This window comes from Apteryx rowi, unplaced genomic scaffold, assembly GCF_003343035.1.
Source record: "Apteryx rowi isolate R43461 unplaced genomic scaffold, aptRow1 scaffold_85, whole genome shotgun sequence".
NCBI classification, from domain to species: Eukaryota; Metazoa; Chordata; class Aves; order Apterygiformes; family Apterygidae; genus Apteryx; species Apteryx rowi.
The window spans coordinates 133,799-157,749 of record NW_020451149.1 but is presented as its reverse complement, the minus strand read 5'-3'; the positions used below and the strand labels follow the sequence as shown (position 1 = coordinate 157,749).

At 41.3% G+C, this 23,951-nt stretch overlaps 1 protein-coding gene across 1 annotated transcript in view; it reads left to right on the top strand.

The window, feature by feature from the left end:
* The window catches only part of ADAMTS3 (ADAM metallopeptidase with thrombospondin type 1 motif 3), a 135,148-nt gene that overhangs the window by 87,449 nt on the left and 23,748 nt on the right, over positions 1 to 23,951 (top strand). Inside the window, exons 5-7 of the mRNA XM_026090137.1 lie at positions 9,394 to 9,593; positions 21,796 to 21,879; positions 23,493 to 23,649. Of these exons, the coding sequence (XP_025945922.1) occupies positions 9,394 to 9,593; positions 21,796 to 21,879; positions 23,493 to 23,649 (441 nt within the window). The remainder of the gene's footprint in view (positions 1 to 9,393; positions 9,594 to 21,795; positions 21,880 to 23,492; positions 23,650 to 23,951) is intronic.

The window sequence follows — 23,951 nt, the reverse complement described above, 5'->3', positions numbered from 1 at the left end:
AATGAGAAAATCCTGTCATAATATTTTCCACATGGCAACCTGGGTGGTTTCTTTTGGAAGCACTGATCTGTCCTAATTAGACAGTGCCACCAGTGCCACAAAAATTCTGTATATACACAGTTCTCTTCTCAGGGAAATAAGTTAAAAGTCATAACTGTTTGGAATCAGTTTGACCCAAATGATTGTTCTTATCTTCAGTGGCTTTCCAAAAGGCAAAGTTCAAAATAAGCCTTAATAGACAAAAAAAAATCATGGGCTTTTGCAGATTTATTCGAGTGCGTATATTGACCTTTATTATAACTAAACAGCCTGTTACATTTCTCATGCTCACTTTTGGCAAAAGCTCCAGAGGAGCTAACAGGTATTCCTGTATTCTAGCTGAAGTGCATGGCAGCCAGCTGCCAAAGCATCTGGCCATCAGATGAGCCATCAGCTCTTGGTAGTTTCTTACTCAATATCTAAAGGGCCAGATCTTCAGCGGGAGTCAGCATTTTATGTTGTTCTTTAAAACTAGTCAGTGAAGAACAGCCAAAGCAGCCAACAAAGAGTGTTGTGGAACTGTTAGAAATCCACTGTAATGCTTTAAACTCTTCTAAATCTGGCTGAGTTTCATGTGTGCATTTAAATGTGAGCTGAGTTTTGTTTCTTTTTTATTTAAGCAGGCTGCTGAGGATTTTTGAAAATCTGATTTACATTCAGCATAGATAAAATCTAGAATAGTTGAATGCCTCTCAGTCTTTGGCTTTAATATGCTTAAGACTAGTGAATTACTTTTCCATGACAGCTTTTTTTTATTTCTTGCAGACATTCATGTTTATGAGTGATATATAGACACCTGGAAAGATAGTGTGAGACAAGTAATGTGTGAGTATTTGATAACAGTATTAGATACAGAGGTTACAAAGAAAACTTATCTGAGAAATGTGCAACAAGAGGACAAGAGGCAACAGTCATAAGTCGGAACAAGGGAAATTAGGGTAGATATTAGGAGAAAAATTGTTCCCCAGGAGGGTGATCAAGCACTAGGCAGTGGCCCAGGGAGGTGCTGGGATCTCCATTCTCAGAGATTTTCAAACTAGACCAGGTTCTGGGTGGCCTGCTGCAACTTTGCTCAAAGCCGGGCCAACTTCAGAGGCCTGGACTGAGTGGCCTCCACAGGATCCTTCCAAACTGATGTTTTCTCTAATTCTGTATCTTCCTTAGTGGTCTGATTCTTAGAGCAAGGTAAAGGTGAAAGGTTATTTTCAGCTTGTTTCTTTTATTAGCAAGCCTCATTTCTACCTTTATTCAGTCTTTTTTGACCTATTAGTCAGATGCCGAAGGCTTTCCCTTAGAGTTAGCTGGAAGCTCTAGGTGACCGACTTCCCTGGAAATGTTGTCAGCAGATGTCACACAGGCTGGACTCTAACTGTCAGGAATCACAGGACTCAGTGAGAAGACCTACTATATACTTAAACCAGCCGTCTTGACATGCCAGTTATCTCCATACAGTTTATTCCAGGTGTAATTTCTGTGCAGGCTTCTATATTATAAAGAAAAATGTCCTCAAAAATAAAATACAGTTTCTTGAGTTACCTTCACTGTATCCATGATGGAGTTATTTTACTTTTTCAATCTTGTACTTTGCCAAATGGGCAAGGCTGCCTTCGACGGTTTTTAAGCATTTTCTTCAGGATGTAATAGAGCCACTTGTGTTGTCAGTTGCCTTTCCTAAGTGAGTTATCCTTTTCTCCACACCTTCTTTCTTGCGTTTGATTGTGAGCAGCTTGCAGCTCATTTTTGTGTGTTCAGTAATTTCTGTTGTTGCTGTTCAAGATGCAGATGCTTGGAAGTTCAACAAAGAATAATATATTTGACTACGACCAACAGCAGCCTGAAAGATTTTAGCACTAAGACTGGGGGAAAAAGGGCAAAAAGAATGCCTTGCTACACCCTAGTAACATGGGTTTTGTGAGCTGAAGAAAATAAAGAATTTCAAGAAACTATAACTAGGAGAGAAAGCAATCATGGAAACTCATATTCATCCAGTGGTAACAAGTAGAGAAAAAAAAAACAGTTACTTAGTGCAACTTTAGAAGTGACATTACGAGTTGGCCTGGTTTCTTTCCTTTGAACTAGCATAATGGAATTTTTTAGTTGCTACAAAATGCAGCTGTGCTTGGGGACATTTATATATTAACCCACTCCTTAGGAAGTGATATACATTGATCTCAATTTGTTCCAAACTGCTTTCTCACTATTTTCATTATGAATTAGTGAAATTGTGGAGCCTCCCTACACACTGCTGCCCGCTGTATTTTCAGGAAAAGGTTAAATTAGGCAGTTGAATGCTTGCTTCTCCTGAATTTGACAGTGGGTCATAATGTGCTGCCAAAAAGAAACTCTGGCTTACGGCTGACTTGGTGACATCGTCCCACTCCTAGAAAGTCTAAATGTGTGGCCTGCATACCTGGTGTGCAGCAGTTGGCTGGGCGAATGGCAGCTGCCGCGTRGGAGATGCAGCCATAGCGCTCTCAGCTGATGATCAGCTCAAGCATCCAGGCTGACACGCTCTTYGTGCACCCCGTTATAACAGTGTGCCCTGTGTCATATACCTTTCCTCCTCCTYTGTCACTGCAGCTGGCTCAGAGCAACCTCATTTCTGTGCTCGCCGCCCTCTCTACTCACTGCCAGAAAATTGAGCTCTCCTTTTTTTTTCTTCTGTCATGCTTCCTTTCTCTCTGTGGATCTGATCTCTGTCAGGCAGAGTTTTTATGTTTATACTTAGGATCCTTACCGAAATGCAATTTCGGAGAGGGGGACATCGCAGAAAATAAATGTGAATTACTATTTTCTGTACAAGCCCAGCAATTCCTCCCTCTCTGTTCATTCTTCTTGGGAGGAAGTAAAACACAATTCCTTGTACGGGCATTACTATTAATATTGGGCACTAAGCCTATGTCTGAGTGACGTGGTTACTGCAGTACTGCATAGTAAATGTGTTAGTTACCAATTCTACAGGTGCAAGGGTGTGAAGACGGGAAGAGGGTGAACTAGGCTTCTCTCTAGATAGTGGTCAGCTGGGTGTGGAGCATTAGTCAAACCTTGCTCTGCCACTGTTTCAAGCCGTTTTCCTCTTTGTGCTCTAGTGAATTCGAACCACTCATCTACCAGCTCTGATATCTGTCGAGATGAGGGAAGTGCCTGCAGAAGAGACACAGGAAAATGCATAAATCTCTAGGCCGCAAGCATAGGAGCAGCTGTTACATCGATTCAGTAGGTTTAGATGTATGCAGAGCTCTTGTCTGTGTGTCTGATGCCCTGGAGACGCATCACCTCACTCTTCAGTGTATGGTGTGAGTCTGAGTGAATGAATACCTTAACAATGGGCAGGTCTGTAGTCACGCTGCATTAACCTCTGCCTGATACTTACAGATATAATTCTCAGAGTCTGCGTACTATCTTATTTGCTAAGATTTCTTCAACACAGGGAAGCTGTCAGGTACCAAGCAGGGCACCTCATTATAGGCACCTGATTCTGAAGATAACCCTGTTCCTGCTACTTAAGAGCATCCTCCTGCCTTCTCTCACTTGGCATCAGCTAGCTGAGGTCTCCAAGGGTACAGTGACAGATGGAAACGAATGAGGTGTCAATATGTCACAGTCAGCTTAATTTCACTGAGTGAAACGTGTATGAAGAAAGGATGCAAAAGTCAGCTATAACTCATTATCCCTTAAGTGAGCAAGCATATGTAAGGAGTATATATACACAGAAGTGTGTATATATGTATGTATATAAGGAATGTTGCTGGTAACAGTGGCATCACTAGGCAGTGCAAGTATCATAGAAAGGTCACATGGTTTACAATATAAAATAAGATTGCAGGAATCTTTCATGCAAGAAATGTTTGGGGTTCTCTTTAGGTGTGCAGAGTTTAGACTGATGACAGCAGTCATGGAGTTAGACTTGGGCAGCTCACAGCAGAATCAGACCTCAAATCTTTATTTAATAGTAGAGAAAGATATAATTTCTTTCTTTCTAAGTTATGCTCTAGGAAAAACAGAATAGATACCTAATGTGACCCAGAGTATCTTCTTTTATATAAGAAAGCATTCAGGAGTGATACAGTTAGGCCCAATTTTTGATGTAGGTGTTTGTGTTGAGTGATGTGGCTAGTATTTCTGAAAAAGGATTTAGAAGAGAGACAGACTTTATTGGTCTGCAGAGGGATTATGGCTTTCACAATACACATCTCCGGATTCACAGAGAGACTCTGTAGATACATTTGTGCTTGACAGAAACCCACTGTCTGATTCCAGCAGTGAGGTTCCAAGTCTCTAGAACTGGCACAAGGCCAGGTTAGCAGCCATGGTTTTCAACAAAAAAGCATGTGGGGAAGCAGATTTTCTTCTGCAGTGTCTCTATTCCGTTTGCACTACTTCATTTACTACCTGCACAAAACTCCTCCTGCCTTTTCTTGGCAGAGGAACCCTAGCTAGACTGAAGGAAGATGTGCACTCCTTATTTTTGCTACATGATACAGGGTAGACAGACTCTCTGATGTGCACTCTTGAAAAAATATACACCTTCACATGTGCATACAAAGCTTAATGTTTTGTCTTCCTACCCAGATGTTTGAATAGCTATTTCACTTGGTGAAAGAGCATGGACTAATCTTTCTCTGACAGGTAAGATCATGATGTAAATGATGCAGGTGGCTAACAGAATAAAAAAGGAAGAGATAATGAACCAGCTAATTCCAGAATGAGATTAGGAAGGATTAGTCTTTCTAGCACAAATCTGCAAACAAACAGACTAGTTTCCTGTGTGGATAACAAATAATATTGCCATCCAGCAACAGCCACGTCTCCTTGCTGTGTTAGACGATGCAGTCAAAGCTGCCTAACAAGCTTTCTAGATTTCACTGCACAGGGCCTTTCTCTTCACATGATTAATTTAAATAATTCACTTTAGCAAGTGCTGCTGTGATCTCTCTGTGCTAAGAGGTGGGTCCTTTCTTCAATATCTGCCTATGTCTGAATTACCTGATCTCTGCTCTGGAGAAGAGCATGTAAGGAAAGATTGATTTCTCCTTTACTTGGTGACAGAACAGCAGCTTCAGGATGCAGGAAAGTGGGTGTCCAAAGGCACTCTGGCAGCACTCAGCTAGCAAATTTACAGGGCTTCCTTTATATAAATCCTTCATCTCATTGCCCAAACCACTCCTGGGTTTAGATACATGTAGATGAGCTGTTCCCTTCCATGTTGATGCTCAGTGGAGCACGAGCAGGTTTTCCAAAGCCCCAGGTCAGGCTGCAAAGAAGCAGCCATTCTTTGAATGACGGTTTTCTTTAGAGTCCACTAAATGCAAAGCCTGTAACGATACACAGGGGAAATCACAGCACGTGCATTTCCTAACCATTGACCTTGAGCGGTGCTAGAGGCTTAGCTGTGCTTTGTGTCCTGACATCCAACAGTGTGCACTCTTTCTGGCGCTACCAATAGGGTAACTCATGTTTACTGGTGATGCAGATGTCTCTCTCTYTGTCTGTCTCTGTAATTCAGTGGGCTTGTGCAGATGTATCTGAGAGCAGAATTTGGCACAAAGAAAAAAATCTCTCTGTATTTTATTTCTGGGGAGAAGGAGGGTAGAAAAGAAAAGGATGGTTGTTTGTTACTGCCATACAGAAGGGGGCTCTGGTTAAGTCATGCTGAGTCACAGCCAACCGATCTTAATTCTGCATTAACCGAGATTTTGTGCAAGAAGCATTCAGGCTGAACTCTGCCCTGCTATTACCTATATCTATATACTACTGAAACCCCACCATCACAGTCAGGAGTACTAAGGATGTATAGAAGCTTAACAAAACCCCAACAGTATGGGTTGAATGGAGAACGCTGATGTCTTCATTGGCTTTATTGATCATACTGCAGTAAATAGCTCTCTACTAAGATTTTCCGTAATGTCTTCTCCTGCCGCAGCTTCCATAATGACATTTACATCCAAATTTTTGGAAGAACTCTGAATCATGGAGGTTGTGGCCTTCTGAAAAACTTCTACTTCCAAAGAATGTAAGTTCTCAACACTGAAAGGAGATAGGAGACAAATTTCACTGTAACTTCACTCTAAGCATAGCTGTTGGCTTTATCATTAGTTTTATTTGGAGCAATGTGATGCATAGCCCAAACATAAACAACTTGGCCACCCTTTTTGCCTTCTCTAGAGTGGATTAGATACAAATACTCTGTGTCCATTTGTCTGGGAGGTTCTGAATTAAGTATGTATATTTTGTATTTGTAAGAATAACAGGGTCATCTCCTGAATAGGACACATCTGAGGACACTTCTGTACTGCTCAGAAGGAATCTGTACTGATCCTGCTTCCCCATGTGTCTGCTGTAGTCTTTAGTCTAAGGGACAACACTTTTTAGAATTGGCCAAAGTTRATGATGTTTATTATGGTAAATAACTTGAAGTTGATTGAGGTATTTGGAACAGATACATGATTTTAATCATGTGAATAGGTTCACTGTCTCTGTGAGCTCTTTTAAAATTTACACAAGTGCCCAACTAATTGCTGAATCATGAACAATGACCTGAAGAAAGTGATTTAATGACTGGAATATAGGAATGTAGAGATCTCACTTTGCTCTGCTGCTCTCATGTTTCAGGCTGTCATCCCATTTGCCTTTACTTTGTATTAAGTGTATTAAGTGTATTAAGCAACAGATGTAGATTGAGGCATTTGTAAACAGTTATCGCTAGTATGCGTATCCTGGGTTTATCTCTGATTGTTTGATTCAGTCACTAAAGTGCTGGTTTATGGAAAACAAACAAGCAAAAAAAAATAGATAGACCGCTTGTATTACCCTGGATTATTTGGAGAGGGCATACCAATTTACAGTGTGTGCATTTAGGGAGAGGAATCCATGGCTTCACTTCCTGGAGCAGATGTGGGGAAGGACAATGCACAAAATGAGGCTTGCTAAGTAATTATTGGCTAATAAGTAGCCCAAATCAACCTTAGAGCCAGCAGTTGTTTTCCCATGTTAATGTTTCTCTGTTAAGGAGCAGTGTACTTAAATAGTGCCTGTCCTGTTGAGCCAGGACCAGTAGACAAAAAATTACAAACCAGTCAGCACCAGAGAAACTATGTAGAGAGTGGGTACTACTTAACAGCCTGTATAATCCTGATGCATTTCATGGAATATGCTGCCCACCAGGGTGAGTGAAATGATTGCTTTTTGCCACTGAGCCCAGTTAGGGGGAGATTTGGGGTTTCTGCAGAAAGAAGTAGAAAAGTTGCATTTCTGGGGGTGGGAGGCTCCACTGGAAAATGTGTCCATTGTGTGTGTGTGTGTGTGTGTGTGTGTTTTTAAATCGTGTCCAAATTTTGTTCCAAAATAGTCAATACATTTTTTCCAGGAGTGAGGATATTTTTTCTTGCTTTTTGGGGACTGTATAATTGAAAAAATTCTGGGGGTGCGTGTATGGAAAATATTGGCATATTCACTGTATCCTGTTTGCAGAAAGGGGGGGAAAAAAGTCCCTTCTGACTCCTGCTGCCTGCTCACATACACACAAAAAAGGGATTCTCCTCTTCCTTTGAACCGCAAAACCACCTATTTAAGGAGGGAAGTGACAGCCAAACCAAAGGTGCTGCACAGAGCAGATAGTTGGTCCTTTCTGAAGTGATCTCAAGCTATTCCATTCATGCAGCAGGCGTAGTGATATGATGACATTACTGGTATATTTCCGTTGGACGCTGCGCTCGGCAGCTTTGCCAGCTGCAGCAATTTTTAGAACTGGAGCTTGTCTATGAATTTCCCACTTGTGTGCTATCACAGGGTTCGCATTCTTGAGTGTGAGAGGACTTGCGGTTGAATTGTAAAGCTGTTTGCAGGCCTGGTCTCTCTCCCACAGTGATGGTTAAGCTTCTGAAAACAACTGGGGAAAACCTTGCCATTTGATGTGGGGTTTGGGGAGAGTTATTTATGCGTTGCTGAACCACTGAGATACCTAGCAGGGAGRGACATCCCAGCTAATTGAGCCAGTAGTTGAATCTGCTCAAGATGAATTACAGCATGGTTGTCCAGCACATTTTCCAATATTGGCCCTTTTCCTGCTGTCCTTCCACAAGCAAAACTTCTATCCAGTTTATTGGGAGTCTTGCCTGAAAACGCGTAAATGGCAAGTTCATATACTTGCAAGCTTGGCTTTCACCAAGGAGGGAAATGCAATTTCCCTCCAACTCCAGAGCAGAGAAAAAGGGTGGAAAGCTGTACTGTTTTGGGGGGAGATGCCCCTTGCTGATACAAGCCAACACTGACAGAAGGCAGGACCATGCTCCTCTTAGCTGGTTGCCCTCACTGGGTTCATAGAGCAGGAAAATCCTTGAGTATTTAAGAGTTAGATCATCCTTTTTACATGAATGGAAGAATGGCAGGAATGGAGACACTCCCTGGCTCCATGACAGATCCAGACTCAAGAACAGTCCAATTCCTAGTGAGGACTGCAATATCTAGCTAATGGTTTCTACTGTAACACGTTTCAAACAGGCCTCTCTAGTGCTGTTCATTACTTAGAGCATGTTGATGTGCTGGCTTTGGTTTTGGAAGAACTAAGTGGTATAGAGCTGTGACTTTTTTTCCTGTAAAAAATCCATGATGATGTTTTGCTTTACTGTCCTAGGGCAGTGATACAGCTTTTTGGTCATTTCAGATATAGGCTATTAAATACATCCCCTTAAAAGCCAATTCAAATGGTTCRTCTGAAGTCTGCCCATTAACTCATCTCATTAGAGGACCCTTCTAATTTTCTGTGATATTCACAGGATAGGATATTCAAACACCTATTTTTTAAATAAAGAATTCCTAAAATAGTAAGCTGAAGAAATTCTTGCTTCTCCCCACCTGTTATTTTRCTGTATTCAGAGCTGCTCCAGTGCTTGGTTATGAGGGGGAAACATACAACTCAGCAATTTGTTCACTTTTCAGCATGAATTTGGAGTGATCACATTATTTTTGAGTGGCAAAGCCATAAGTTAGCTTTGCACAGCAACCCCAGTGAATGCTGAGGAGGCATCCCATGTACATGGCACTCTGTGACATGTCTACCATGTTGCAAAGGAGGGGGAAATTCTGTATTAGGAAGTATTTGGCCTGAATTCTACACTACTACTTAGAGATAGTTTTTGTGCTGGAAGTAAGAACTGTGTGATATATTACAGAACTATATGATGAATGAATTTTTTCATTACTCCACCCTTCAGCCACTGGAATAATTTCTTTTCTCCCTGCTCCTGATTTATTTTATCCAAGGAAGTGATGATTATATAGGCAAGGATGTTGTGTGGGTGGATGTTTCTAAAGTGGAGTTGGAATAGGTGTTTATGTCTTACTATTTCTTTGTAGAGTCTCTTCTTGGGGGCCTTGAAGACCTGAGTTCTCTCTACAGCAGTGTAGAGCAGCAACTGAACGAAACCCTGAGGCGGCGCAGGCACGCGGGAGATGATGACTACAACATTGAGGTGCTGCTAGGTGTGGATGACTCTGTCGTCCGATTCCACGGCAAAGAACATGTTCAAAACTACCTCCTCACCCTCATGAACATAGTGAGTATCTTCTGTGGTGCTGCACTGCTTGTTTTGAAATATGGAAGGCTTTTCTAAACTCTTTCAGGAGTATCTAGGAGACTCATGCTTGATATAAATATGATAATTATATGATAATTTTGTCTGCTGTTGGATTTGGTTCTTTCTTTGCAAGATGTTCCTTTAGTTGGTCTTTTTTGCTGTAATCTTCTAGRATACATTCTAGGGTAATTCAAGAATTTCCCATCTTTGACCCTCAGTGAAAACACGATCCTTTATATACCTCACGGAGTTGCACAGAATAATTCTCCTAGTCCTTATGCTCACAGCTATGTTCTTGCAGATATATTCTCCTTAAAGCAAAATCTGCTGAATTCTGTGAGACTGTATTCCTGTGCAAAGATTTTCTACACAGCCCTGGAGGACATGAGCATTCCTCAGGGGCCCTTTTAACAAGTAATGTGCTGTGTCTTGTTCTCCTTTCTTCATAAAATTCAGTTATACAGATTTCACAACAAAACTAAAGAGGGCAGGATTGGGAGTGTCGACAGTCCTGTTGATGCTTTGGGGCAGAACAAATTTGATTAAAAACAAAGGAGGGTCTCATTTCTCCCACATTCTGCATTGTAAAAATAAAAACAACCCTCCCCTCCCCCCAAAACCTCAAACCTAAAACCAAGAAAAATGTCAGGATAGTTGGATGATGGCAGATGTCCTCCCCTGCATGTAGGACAGAGTTGTCGCTCCCGATATATGGGGTCAGTTGATAGATGCTATGAATGACGTGAGCAYGTTACAGACCTAAGATCTCTGTGTTGTAAGTGCGTTTGGCAGTTATTACACATGATAGTGAGTAACCTGGCAGGCTCTTGGCTTTCACACTTTTGTCAAGTCCACTTTGTTAAGTCCTGTGTTAGTTGCGTGTTAGAACAGTGATATCTAGCAAGCAGCGCTGATCACAGTTGTTATCTCAAGTATTGTCCTGGGTGGTATCCTTGTCTTTTGTCTCTTAGCCGGTGCTTGCAACACTAGTTTTGTCTGCTCTCAGTTAGGAGCAGTCGGTAGCAAGATGCTTATTCTGTAAATGAAAATTTCTGAGGAACTGGCCTGGCAGAGTTGTCAGGAGTGTTCAGTGCGGCCGTGGGGCATCTTATTTCTGTTCTCATTGCCCAAGTAGAGGAAAGTGGGAGAGTTGGGGAGGTGGCAGAATGCAGTTCTGCTCCATTTCCTCAGGTCTTGGGGACTGGAGTCTTGGTGTCCTACGAGATTCCCTTTTGCGAAGGTGTTTGCTGAGAGAGATTATTCTTGCAGGAGGACTTGCAAACTTTTTATGAAAGCATTTTACTGGCAGGTCTTTGTCAAACACCTAAATATTGTATGATTTTACAGTGCTAAAAGACTTGAAATTGGAATATGTCAACTTACATTTCTTTAAATTGGAATATGTCAACAAATTACTATACTAGCAGTGCTGTTGCCCCTGCCAGTATTACTCATTTAAAAACTAGCAGTGAAAACCTGCAAGGCTATTATGAGGATTTTGAAGATCTTTTAATTTTAGTTTTCCTGTTGACTTGAAGTCAACAAAACTGTAGCGATGTGTACTTTTCCTCAGCCAAGTTGCTTCCAGTTTCAATGGGGCTTTGCATGAGTAAGGCCTAGATAAGGACCTCAAGATGTGATTCTGTTCCTACTATACTTTTATATAGAGAGGAAATATTTGAAAGATAATGGGAAAAATATAGATCGGGAATGTTTCTAATAATTCCTAACTTCTCTTGCAACACAGTTTTGAAGGAAAACCTGATTAAAGAATAAAGATGTGGACAAGTGCTCTGAATACCAAACAGCACTTTATAATCAAGAAATATTCTAACCTTATTTAAGAGACAGCAAGCCTTCTAGTAATGTCTGTTCTTTAACTGGTGTGGCAATATCTCTATTTATCTAGAAATTGCAAAAGAAGAGACTTACAGAACTCCTTAACCATCCTGTGTTATGGGGTTAGCTAGTATTTTCTGTCTACGTATACATCTAAGGCAGTAAAATCAATGACAGGATACTGTATTTAAAGATACAGTCTTGAATTGTACTATCAGATTCCATGGAGATGCACAATACAAGAGAGCACAGTTCACATTGTATATTAGAAGTCATGTACACCAGCACTAAATGCTAAAATTACACAAGCTAAAATGTTTTCTATTTTTTTCATCTTAGAAAAATCTAAAATTGTACATATGAAATGAATGTAAAGTAGATGTATAATTCCTTGCAGTATGTGGCCTTTTCTTAATACATACAAGTATCAGACACATATGGATATGCCTTAGTAGATGTGGGGCTGTAAGGTTTTTCAGGAAAGAAAAAAAACACCCTGTGGACAGATTATAGGGTAATCGGCTTACAGTTAATGTTTTTTTGAATGAAAAAATGATTATGGATTTTTTTTATACTCATCTTTTTATTCCTGGAGTAATTTTAAAATGATTCCTTAGGGTTACAGATCATTTTTGTAATATCTCTTTTCTCTGTCTCACCTCTTCCTGCCATCATTCCTGATTGGGAGAATTCAATCCTTTCACTATTGCAAAGTATCAGAAACAGACCATTTTCCCTCATTACACAAGCCCAAATCCCTTAGTACACATCAGTCCACTTCAGGAGGGGCAGCTGATGTGAATAACATGCATGGTGAATTTGCCATTCAGTCCTCACTCCTTATTTTATGGTTAGTTCTACGTATACTTGTGCTGATTAACTTTTCTTACATATTTGTTGCTATTAATGTCTTTCTTCAATCCAAACAAGGATTTGATCAGGTTTTGATCCTTGGGGCTCACATCATAATGTGTCCTGTGCCGACTGCTTTTGCACAGTTCCCATTTAGTGCACACTGTGCAGTGACTGCTTTACGTGGTTACACAAGCCGAAAATGATTTGCAGTATCTACAGAAGTCTTTGCAAGCTTCCCAGTATGCTAAATAAACTAAATCTTCATAAAGAACTGTGCTGTGAACGCAACATATCCTACATTTGTGAAAGAATGCTATTGCTTAGGCGTACAGGTCCCTCAAGCACAATGTCAGGACTGAAGTGCACCCACAGTTACGGACTCATTGTCATAAGACCCCAGCTGCCATTTAGATGTTTAGATCCAGCCCCATTTAAAAAAATTTCTCAGCACCTCACAACTTTCATCTGTGACCGTCCTGTCTCAGTTTTCCAAGTGCACTAAGCATGCTAAACATCATTAAAAATCTGCCTCACCTGCTCTGGCTCCCAAAATGAAGACCAGCAGTTTAAAGATCTAATCCGTAAAACCTGACAGTAAAAAAAATCTCCTTTATTCAAATGTAAATCAACTGATATGTTTTCCAGCTTAACTCTGTGTAGAATTACACTCAGTGAGAAATATTCAGTCATACATATATATTCACTGTTGTATATAAATCTAGAATAAGAAACTCAAGACTTGCACATTGTAACTGAAAAACAGAATTTAGTGTGCCAGGTTTACAGCCCGGAGCTTTGTTCAGCCTTATGCCTTTTCTACTGCTTCTATAATTGCTAGCTTAAATGTTAGGTCACTGTGGTATTTCAGTATGCCGGGGGAGTTGCACGCTAACAATAAGCCAAGGGATGCTGTAGAATCTTGGTTTGATGAAAAGGGGCTCTTGAGCAATGTCTGTGCATTTGGTTTTGGAGCCCAAAACATTTAATCATAACTTCCTTCCATCCTCTGGCATGCCCACAGAAAGCCTTTGACAATGGTGTATTAGGAAGTTGGGCATGAAGATCTTTGAGAAGAAACAGCCACTGAACCTGGACTGCTCCATGGATCACCTCTGAGACAGGAGTGAATCAACAGCAAGAATGTGGGGGCGGTGCATGTATGTCTAGTAACTGTGTTTATCTTTGTTGTTAGCAGAAGCTTCTTTTTTAGGCTTGAAGGAATTAGAGAGCACATGAGCAAGTCTTTGCTTGTTCCTAGAAGATCATCAGCCGCTGGGAGAGCAGCTGTTGCAGTTGGATGCACTGCTGACATCAGCAGACATGGCTCAATGCAGCTGAATTTGCCTGACACGGGGATGAACCTGGCTTTCGGGTTCATATTAGGCTTGGGTCCAATGGTGTAAAGATCCAAGAAGAATTGAACTTTGCATCTAAACTTGTATCTTTTACTCTTCCTGAAAATGGGAGCTCAAGACAAGAGAGAGAATTTGTGATTCATGGGGATTTTTGCAAGTCTGATGGTAACTTGCTGATACTAGTTTGCCTTCTCAGGCAGGGAAGTYAAGGGCAGTTTTGTCACACGTAATGCAACATGTGCAAGATAGTTCCAGATTAACTCCAAATGAGTCAATATATACACACATCATAGGCAATGCTATTTTGCTCAAATGCAATAAAGCAGTATAATCATATTTCTCTAACCCCGTGCCAAGACTGGTTATCCTGGGCACAGTGCCATGCTGACACAGCTATACTGCTCTCAGTGCCAGAGCTGGCTCACTGAGAACCAAACATTGCATGGCCCAGAGATGTCGTTGGGAGCTCCAGGGCTGGGGTTCGTCACCGAGAGGGCCCAAGGCCTGGGGGTTCAGTTTCAGCTAAAGAAATGCTTGAGATGTTTCCATATAGTTAAYATGTACTCTTGGCTTAGGAAACAGGCTGTAAATCCTACAGAATCAGAGATGCATCTAAAACAGATATTAAGGGACAGAGCTGGAAGACAGAAGCCCAGGTGGGAGGCAAGCAACACTCCAAAGCAGTAAAATCTAGTGTGGTCCCTAGCTTTTAGGCCAAGCTTTGCCATTATCTCGCAGTATGAACTGCAGAAGTCACTTACAGCTTGCTTTCCTGGAGGGCTGATGTCATTTGCCTGGAGTTATTTCTGGTCACTCTGGGACCTTCTGGTGACAGAACTGATGTTTTCCTCATCTTACCTTTACCAGGAGCGTATGAGGAGTCGTAGCCTCCATCTCCCGAACCCTGCGATAGCGCAAGCACCACTCCTAATCCCCAGCTGCGCATCCTATGGAGAACCTGGGGAAGTACAGCAGATGAGGAGGTAGTGTTAAAACTAGCAGAGGAGTGGGAGACAGGGAACAGGAGGCAGGATCCCTATGGACAGGGATTTATAGGACTTTGCAACTCACTTTTCTTTTGTGTTATGTTGTCTCTAGTAATGCTGCTTTCCTCTTCTCCACACCATGCAAGAGAAACCTGTAACAGAARGAGAGGGATTTCAAAGACATTGCATAGAGTTTAGAGGGAGTTTGTTTTGTAAGTAATAAAATGCATAGTGAAACATTCATAATGATCACTTTCAGCAAGAGGTAACAAATACAGTTTCTTAAGCAACCACTTAAAAAAGCTTGAGGTTTTCAGTACTATTTTGTTAGATCTGAAATTAAAGGTCTCGTGTATTAGGCAATTATTTATTACTCCCTTGGATGGTTACTTAAGACTGAAGTTTCCCTGGATTAAAGTAATTGAGATCAGAAAGATATGCACATGGGGCACCGAGTTATAGTGAGGGATTCTAAGCAGGTTGGACTTGTCAGTATTTATACCTTGGTTTTTGGTTTTGTTTTTTTTTCTTGAACATAAACCAGAATTATCTAGTAGGCTAAAACTTCTGTGCATCATTCATCCTAGAATTGCAAGTTGCTTTGGACAGAATTCCACCTTTGGTGATCACTGTCCACTCAGTGTTGCAGCTTTGTGGATATCACTTTTTTTTCTAAATAACCATTTTAGATTGTTGTCCATTAGCAGTGTTAATTTAGCACAGAAAAAAGTCCACATTTAGTTTTAATTCCAGTGCAAATATTGTTTCAAGGAGGTTAATATCAGGAGTGCTCAGTGTTGAAGCTGATGAGGGTTTTATGATTGACTTCAGTAGGAACAGACAGCACCCAATGTGTTTAAAAATCCTTCTGTAGGTCTCCATGCACATACCTTACCTGTAGTTCTTTATCTGTTGCTTGATCTTACTTAACGTTTTCACAGCAGAGATAGGACAACCATGAATTTAAGTGGCTTTTTCATTCACTCTTCCTCTGTCTAGAAGAGTATAGCAAGGCCTAAACACATTAATCAATTATCTTTTGACATTTTCTAGTCTCTAACCCTATCACTTGCTTGCCTGATTGTTGCCTCCTCAGATAGAAAAGTCAGATCAGCACTTGTTCTTTTCTGTGCAGTTCCGTATGGAAGTGGGAGCTAGTGCTGGTATCTGAGTATGGCTTGCAGAAGGCGGGCAGGTCATCTGCAACATTTTCCATGCACTTCTGCTGGGCTGTTCTTGCTAATTCAGAAATGCCAGTTCCAGATTTTCCCTGAGCAGTGACTTACGGTTATGCTAAACTGCACAGGTAATGTGTGTGGGAAGAATGTGAAATAAGAGTTAATATAGCTTTGGCAAACATGGAAGCAAGTTAACATTTGAACCCAGATAGTCTGAGATGAAAAGTTATTATTCCTGTGAGTAATAAAATATCTTTAATAGAGTACTTTCAGAGATTTTCTTTTTTCTTTTTTTACCACATGCCTCATGAAGCATCAACATGAATGTGGTTTTTGAGAAATTAAATTTGTATTTTGGTTCTGTTACCAGATGAGGATTCTTGAAATAAGCGTCATTAAGTTTCCTTTTCAGAAATTGCCGTCTCCTYTGTGCCTTAATTCCAGTTGTTGGCCAGCCACTATTTTGGAGGAATTACTAAATAGGAGGTATTGTAATGAGTGTCTTTATGCTGTTTCTTTGCTTATACCAAAAAATCAAAGCAAGGCATTGTTGGCAGGAGACGAACTCCAGAAAATAATCTCCCCTATTGTTTTTCCTCTCTGTAATAAATCTTCATTAAATATGATTTCAGAATATTTGCTTTTTAGTTTTTAAAAACAAATATTTAACTTTGTAAACAGCTGAGCTGATTTACCCTTCAAAAAACACTTTCAGAATTTCATGTTTTCTAAAATATCAATGGCTCCATCTACTGGGAATATATGTCAATACAGAGTCTGGGCAAGCTAAAACAACCCTCTTGGCTGAGAAGCTGTAGGTCAGCAGCAATAAAGGTTGTTGCCTTTTTTGATGTAATGGTATTTTGTAACAATCTAGTTATTGCTGTCAAGATTTTAACAATGTAATGTTTAGCATTGTTGCCAGGAGTTTTAAACAACATGTAGGTAAAACAGGAAGTGCAAAGTAAATGCAGGGATAGGTGATAGACAAGGATGAGCATAGAGCTTTTAAAAATTCTTCAATAAAAATGTGTATAAGGACACCAGAAATCCCAGATTAAGGACCGTTCCTGCCAGTTCCTTTGCCTGTGCACAGTGGCTTTCCAGCAGGCTTGTTTGTGTTGCAGAGCTAAACATGTGTGAGTGGTTACAGAGCCTCAACACCTAAGAAAAATCTYGCAGCAGGCAGCAGGAGTCTCGCTGCCAACCTGACTGGGCTGTGGGTTGGGTGTTGACTTCGAAGAGGAGGATGCTTGTGTTCCCTGACTTGAAACCTTTGAACTGTCATATCCCAATCTGGCTTTCTGTGGGAGACGGGYGTGCTTGAGTGGCACGTTTCAGAAGGAAATCTTTGCTTTAATTCCTTACATTTCCACATCACAGAGAGCACTGGGGGATGTTAGTTACAGACAGATAGCCTGTTCTGTAGGCGGTGACTTTTCCTTATGAGTTTGAGAGTCATCACTCTTGACTGTCATCCAGCGGGTGGGTTATGCTGTGGAACTGAATCGCTTGGCTTTGAGAACAGACCAGCTCCAGGCCCTCACCCTCTGTCACAGGACCGAAAGGGAGCCATTTCTGCTTCTAAGCCCCACTTCTCCCAATCCTGAATGTTAATATTTGACTTCATCAGGCTTATAATTTACCATGATTCCTTGCTGGCAGCTGTTTCTGTAGGATCCAGTCATCACACACTCACTTTTCCCATGCATCAGTTAGTTTATGTTGCTTTTGATCTAATTTTACCCTCAGCCTGTGGTTAAGACTAATGGCACGTGACAGTGTCACCAAAAGAGCTGAATTTGGTCCTTGCTATTTACTCCAGTCATTCATACCTGTGGGTCATCAGGAGAGGGTTATTTTTCAAAGCTCTTTCATTTCCAGTGATGTGAGCAGTAAGGCAGATGATGGTATTAATCATTAAATTCTTAATTACTCAACTCTCCTTCATTGCAGCATACTAATTAATAAACTGCACTTCTGTGCAAAGGCATCAGAGGCTAAGAGTATTCAGGAAATATATGCAGTTTTATCAAGGCATGAACAGAAGGTCATTGAGGCTAGGTGGTCCCCCAGAAACCAAGCGCTCAGACAAGAAGTGTCAAATGAAGTATGTGGTTTAAGCAGAGAGGAGCTGGCTGTGAGTGAGCGCAGGTAGGAAAATGTCAGCAAAGAAACTTCTGTAACCTTCTTCAGTCTGCTTGTTTTTTCTTAAATGTAGAAAGAAAATTCTGTTGAAATATCTCAATAATTTAGAAAAGCGATCAAAGATGTCTTAGAGTCCAAGAAAAGGAAATTAAGAGCTGGTAATCAAGGTAGTACTGTTCTCAGATAGGCCTGGGAGCTCGTCACGAGGAGGCGATGGTGACGGGTGAAGCTTTGCTGAGTGAGCAGTTTAGGCACCCCGTTGTTTGGGACCTCAGCCCTTGTCAGGGCTGCAGATTACCCTGAGGATTCGCCAGCAGCCCCTACGTGGGCACCTCTCCCTGGGGGTAGGGTTGGCAGGCACTGGGGGGCAGCCCTGAAAGGGAATTGCATGATGCCTGCCACTGATAGCACAAAATCAGCTTTGCATCTGCAGCTTGCTGCCTGTCCCAGATTTGACAGGCCAGCTGCCGAGAGGTCGTACTGCAAGAAGTGCTCAGTGGAACCATCCAGCATAATTTGGGACTGCGTACCTGACTGTGGGGACAAGACGCTGCAATTTCTTTGACAGGTGAGAATCCAGCCACTTTCTTTTAGGGAGCAGGGTCTGGCTGGAGGGTGCCTTTGATTTCCTAGCTGTTGTTTTACGAGTACGTCAGTTTGAAAATATGGGTTTACCCATGACATTCTTGCTGTGTAAATATGGGTGAGACTCCACATAAACACTGAAGTCCCTTGGTTAGCAGTTATCTCCCTTTCTCAGTGCTCACCACAGCAGCCTAAGGGTTCATTGCYGGCTGTACATTTATTTTGTCTGTTTGAATAATTATTTATCCATTCAGTAAACAGATACTTTCCCGCTATGTCTGTGGAGTCTCCCGGTTGTCATCACTGTCCAGTGAGAGTGCTGACTTATGTCTTTCTTCTGTATATTGCTATTGAATTCAAGCTAACCACCTTTTCCTTTCAAATACTGTAACAGAGGCTGTGTGGCCAGTTGAACATCTGTGATCTGTTTCCCAAGTTCAAATCGGACAAATCAAGCTTACTGGGGCGTGATTTGTATATGCATTTTGTACTTCTAYCAGTATCTTAGGAATGTAATCTATTCTGCCAGTATAACCACAGCGTAGATGCAATTTCAGCAGTATAGAAGTGCTACAATCCCCACTGGCAGTTTTCAGCACTTATTTTGGTATGTGGCCTTCCAGCAAGGTTATGGGTTTCCAAAATTTCCTGTGTCTAGGTCACTCACTAGCATATGCCAAGTTGCTCCTCCTGGACATCCTATAGTGGAGCTCTCCAAGCAGTCCAGAAGGCGTAGGGTGAACTATGGTATTGTGGAGAAATGTAAGGCTTGAATCTTTAGGTAATCCCAGGATCCTTTTTGTTTCTATGGAAGTCACTCCTGGGAAGCTTGTTTCTTGGTATAAGGGAAATTGTGAACACTTTTCTGACACAAACCTGTTGTGGGAGCAACACTATTGCATTACTGGGGAGAGAATACGAGAGATGAATAATTGAACTTTGGAATAATTGCTTCACAAGGCGGGCAGAGTGAGTTATGTCCTAATCCCTGGTTGAACTGTCCTGCTGACAGTCTGTTCTCAGTTGGTCCTAAAAGGGCTTGCATTCTTAAAAAAACATAGACTAATGTCATTGTGCCAGGTCCCACAGTCTGGACAACTTGGAATGACCTTTTTYCCTCAGGGGAAAGGGGAAGTTCTGTTTAGCCTGACTAAAAAAAAATAACCTCTAAATCCTGTCCAAATATTACCAGCCTCCCTCTGAACACTGGTATTTATTTTGCACCAATTACCCATAATACAATATTTATTTTGTTTTGAGGGGAGTGAGTAACTTCATTGATGATCGGCAGATATTTTAGCCCCCTAATTTATACGCTGATGGGAGGACATTTCTCACCTTTCCAGACACAAGGAAGGTCCTTAAGACCTCAAGAACAATTTTGACCCATCTGCCTAATTATGCTTTTTTTAGCTTCACTTCCACAAATATTCTTTTTAGAGTTACGTGGTCATTTTTGTACTAATTTATCTTTAAAAATTAGTTGCTTCTAAAAAAAAAAAAATCCAAAACAAAAGCCACCACGAAAAATTTCAGTTGTTCAATGAGCGGGGAACCCTCTCGTGTTACCTCTGGATTTCTGCCTTGTGGCTGGGCTTTCTGACAAGAGATAAGCTTCTCTTTTGCCGGGAGTGTTCACAAGCATAACCCCTTTGTGTGGGTTTTCTGAGGTGGGATAAAGGACACGCAGTCTTTGCCTCCATGGGAACAGTAATAAGACTGCTATTTCCAATCAGCTGCTTATTTTTGCCAAACTTGTAGATACATAATTTTTTTGAGATCTTTATTGCTTTGCAGGTTTTGCTGGAAAGCGGTAAACAGGACCAAAATTTATTGGAGCATTGGAACTAACACAGAGAGTGATCATCTAACCTTTATTTCCTTTGAAAACCAGAGAAAAAACACTTAAATCATAATTTTGCCTTTAAGTGCATTTGGACAGATCTCCCTGGAGACCTCTGCTGACCTAATTTGTTGCAAAGCCATGGACTGTGTTACAGGGATCCCTGTGGGCTTTGAAGCTTGCTCTTTCCTGTATGTTTTTTGGAGCCCTTAAGGACTCGAATTTTGAGGTCTCATGAGGTTGTCTTATGGATGGGTGTTTTCTCAGGCTAACAGTTGTTTTTAATATAGTAAGTCTTTCCAGATCACGTAAATGTTACATGCTTTGATGCAGTTAGTGAATTTTTAAATGGAATGCAGTGACTTAAAGAAATCAAGTATATATTGAGATGTCATTACTCTGTGAGGTACGCTACAGAGTTTATGACTCTGGCAACGCTGTTGACTTTAAAACTTTCAAATGAGAATTTCCAAGGCATTTCTGGGATTTGGAAACACTTTGCTCATTAAGTTTAATTTAGAGTCAAGAGTATTATTCAGATCTTTAAAGCTAAACACATGCCTACATGTGTGCAGAAATGGAGCCTCATTGTTCATGTCATTGTCTAAATATTCTGCTTTCCCAACCTAGAGCTTCAGAATGCAAAAATGGCTGTAAGTCAAATCCTCAAGTATTTTCCAAAAACAAACCTATACTGAATTTAATAGCACATTTGTTTGAGCGAGAGCTACTGGCAGTAGAATCTTTTACAAAATGACCAAAAACATGCTAGCTCTCTCCCTACTAAAATACTCATCCCACATGTTTAAATTGACTGAGTGAGACAAATGGTTGATGAAGCAAATAGGAACAGGATCTGGAATTCATGCACAGTTTGAGTGGCCAGATGGCATAGCAGAGGTGGCCATGTGGGCTGGATAGTGATGGTTTTAGATGTTGTTAATGCAAACTCTGTCTGCTCTTAAATCCCTCAGTGAACTTGAACACACTGCTATAACCTTGCTTCCAGGCATAGCCTTATTTCCCTCATTCTGTTTATCATGTGAATGAAATTAAGCATTCAGATAAGTATTTGCAGAGTTTGAATTTGAGTCTTTTTTTTTTTCTTCCAAACAACTTTTCTATGGGCCCTGATCCAAAGGCCATTAAAGTTGAGAGCAGTCTTGACATGAGCTTCAGTAACTTCTCTCTGAGGGGGTATTTGACAACGGGAAGTGCAGGATACATTTCTCACTGCATGGAAATAATTTGAGACTTGAATACTCCTTTGAAAAGACCGTAGTGGTGTAAGCACTTGAAATAACATATATGAGTCCTTGGAAGTTCCCTTTGTATCATCGCTGATATTTTTTTCTTTAATTTTCCCTTTTATTTTCCTACCCCCTTTCTTAGGTGAATGAAATTTACCATGATGAATCCCTGGGTGTTCACATAAATGTCGTGTTGGTCCGAATGATCATGTTAGGGTATGCAAAGGTAAGCAAGCCTCGGAACCAGTATCCCTGTTCATCTCCCTTGTAATTATTTTCCATGTGAATCATAGAAATCTACTGCAGGGCTAGTTCCAGAGAACCGTTTTCCCTGCTTGGCATGTTGTCAGTGTGCTTGTGCCCTCTTTGCTGAGGCTGCCCATGAGTGTGCCTTTTGTGGCAGAGGTGCAAGACTGGCCGCAGAGTCACTTCACACCTTATTCATCATATAGAAGCTGAAGACTGCAGCAACCTAATTTTTCTGTCATATTAGATGGATTCAGCTCAGTGGAAGGCTCCTGTTGCGCTATATCCTCTTCTTATGTCACCAAGTCTCCATGTTTAAACACCAAGTCACAGTGACTGGTGCTGTGAGAGAAGCAGCAGCTGTGCCTGTGAGGGCTCTTACGTCAAGAGAGAGCAGTCGTTAGCACTGACCCCCTCTTGCTGATGCTACTGGGGGACTGACTGAGAGGTGTGGGGGGGACACCTTGTCCCACTGCAGCCACACTGCTAGCAGAGCTCAGCCTGCCCGGGCCCGCAGCCTGAATTCTTGTCATTGTGAGTCCTCAGGGAATGAAATCAGCTCAGTAGAAGTGATTGTCTTGATTAACAAACCACTTGCTGGTGCACCCCCTCCAAGCAGTCTGCTAGGGTAGCTATCTCCTTTTCTCATTGTTGCGTACACCCCTTCTCCTGAATCCTAGCACACTCCTTCCCTATTTGCCCTGGATAGTACTTGCAATGCTACCTTGATTTGCCTGCTAAAAGGCACTCAGAGTTTTGAAATAAACCCTTCTAAATTGTTTAGGGAGGAAAACTCTAGTGCTATTTAGGGCTTGATAAAGATCATGTGCCTCCTGTTTAACTCTCACATTAAATCTGGTAAGTGAAAAGACCAACTTGATTTTTTTGTTATAATTAAATTTGGTTACTTTGAACATATCGAGCTTGTAGGCACACACTGTAGCAAAAATCTCGTGGAATCACACGGTTTCTCTGTGTTAATCAGTATAGATTTACTGGAGTTACAGTGCTTTGCACCAGCTGAGACATTGTCCTATGTGTTTATATCATTCACTCCCTCCACAGAGACCATATGTCTCACTGCACTGTCATTTATCTCACCTGAATCAGGTTGTTTTCCAGAAGTCAAGAATGTAAACAAGTCCCAGCAAAGGGAAGAAAAATGTCCTTATTTAATCCTTACATCATGTTGTGTGTTTCTCCTGCACGTTACAGACGTTATACAAGAAGGCCATTATTTCCATAGATGATGCGAACACTCATGATAAAGTCTTCAGAAAAATCCCTAAGATGCACTATTACACATACACGGTCACTGTTACATATCCACAGTGTGGGTATAAATTGCCAGCACTCTGGTCTGGCAGCCCTTGTACATCTGGGGATCAAGGACAATTAGGCCGAGAGGGAATATTGGAATATAGCCTGTTGCGGATTGGGTCATGTCAAACAGGAAAGAGGGCTAGCATGACTTAGAGTGATAGGGAGTGGGGAAGAGAGAAATGGAGACCTGATTGGTGCTCCAAGAAGAACAAAACTTGTCTAAATTTCTTACCTTCAGGAGCTCCTGGGTCTAACGTGTTGCTCTTTCAGTCCATTAGCTTGATTGAAAGGGGGAATCCCTCAAGAAGCCTGGAGAATGTTTGCCGCTGGGCCTATCAGCAGCAGAAGTCGGATCCCAATCACTCTGAGCATCACGATCACGCCATCTTCTTAACCAGGCAAGATTTTGGGCCTGCTGGTATGCAAGGTAATGCAGCTAACCTGTAGCAGAAGTATCTGGTCTTGAGGTGTTTTGGCTAGTGCTTGACAGAAAAGAGAAAAATTTGAGAATTGCATTGATATATGATCCTGAGACAATAAGGAATATATGCCACAGCTGCCCTGTGCAGCATTGCAATAAATTGATGGTTTTTTTATTTTCTTGGTTATCCTGTAGTTACACTGCAGAATGTCCTTCCTGTAATGATTTATCCGGACCAAACAATCACTTCATCACATGTGCTGTGGTCAGTGGTAGAACTGGCTGAAGAGCTAGCGTGGGGATTCCTC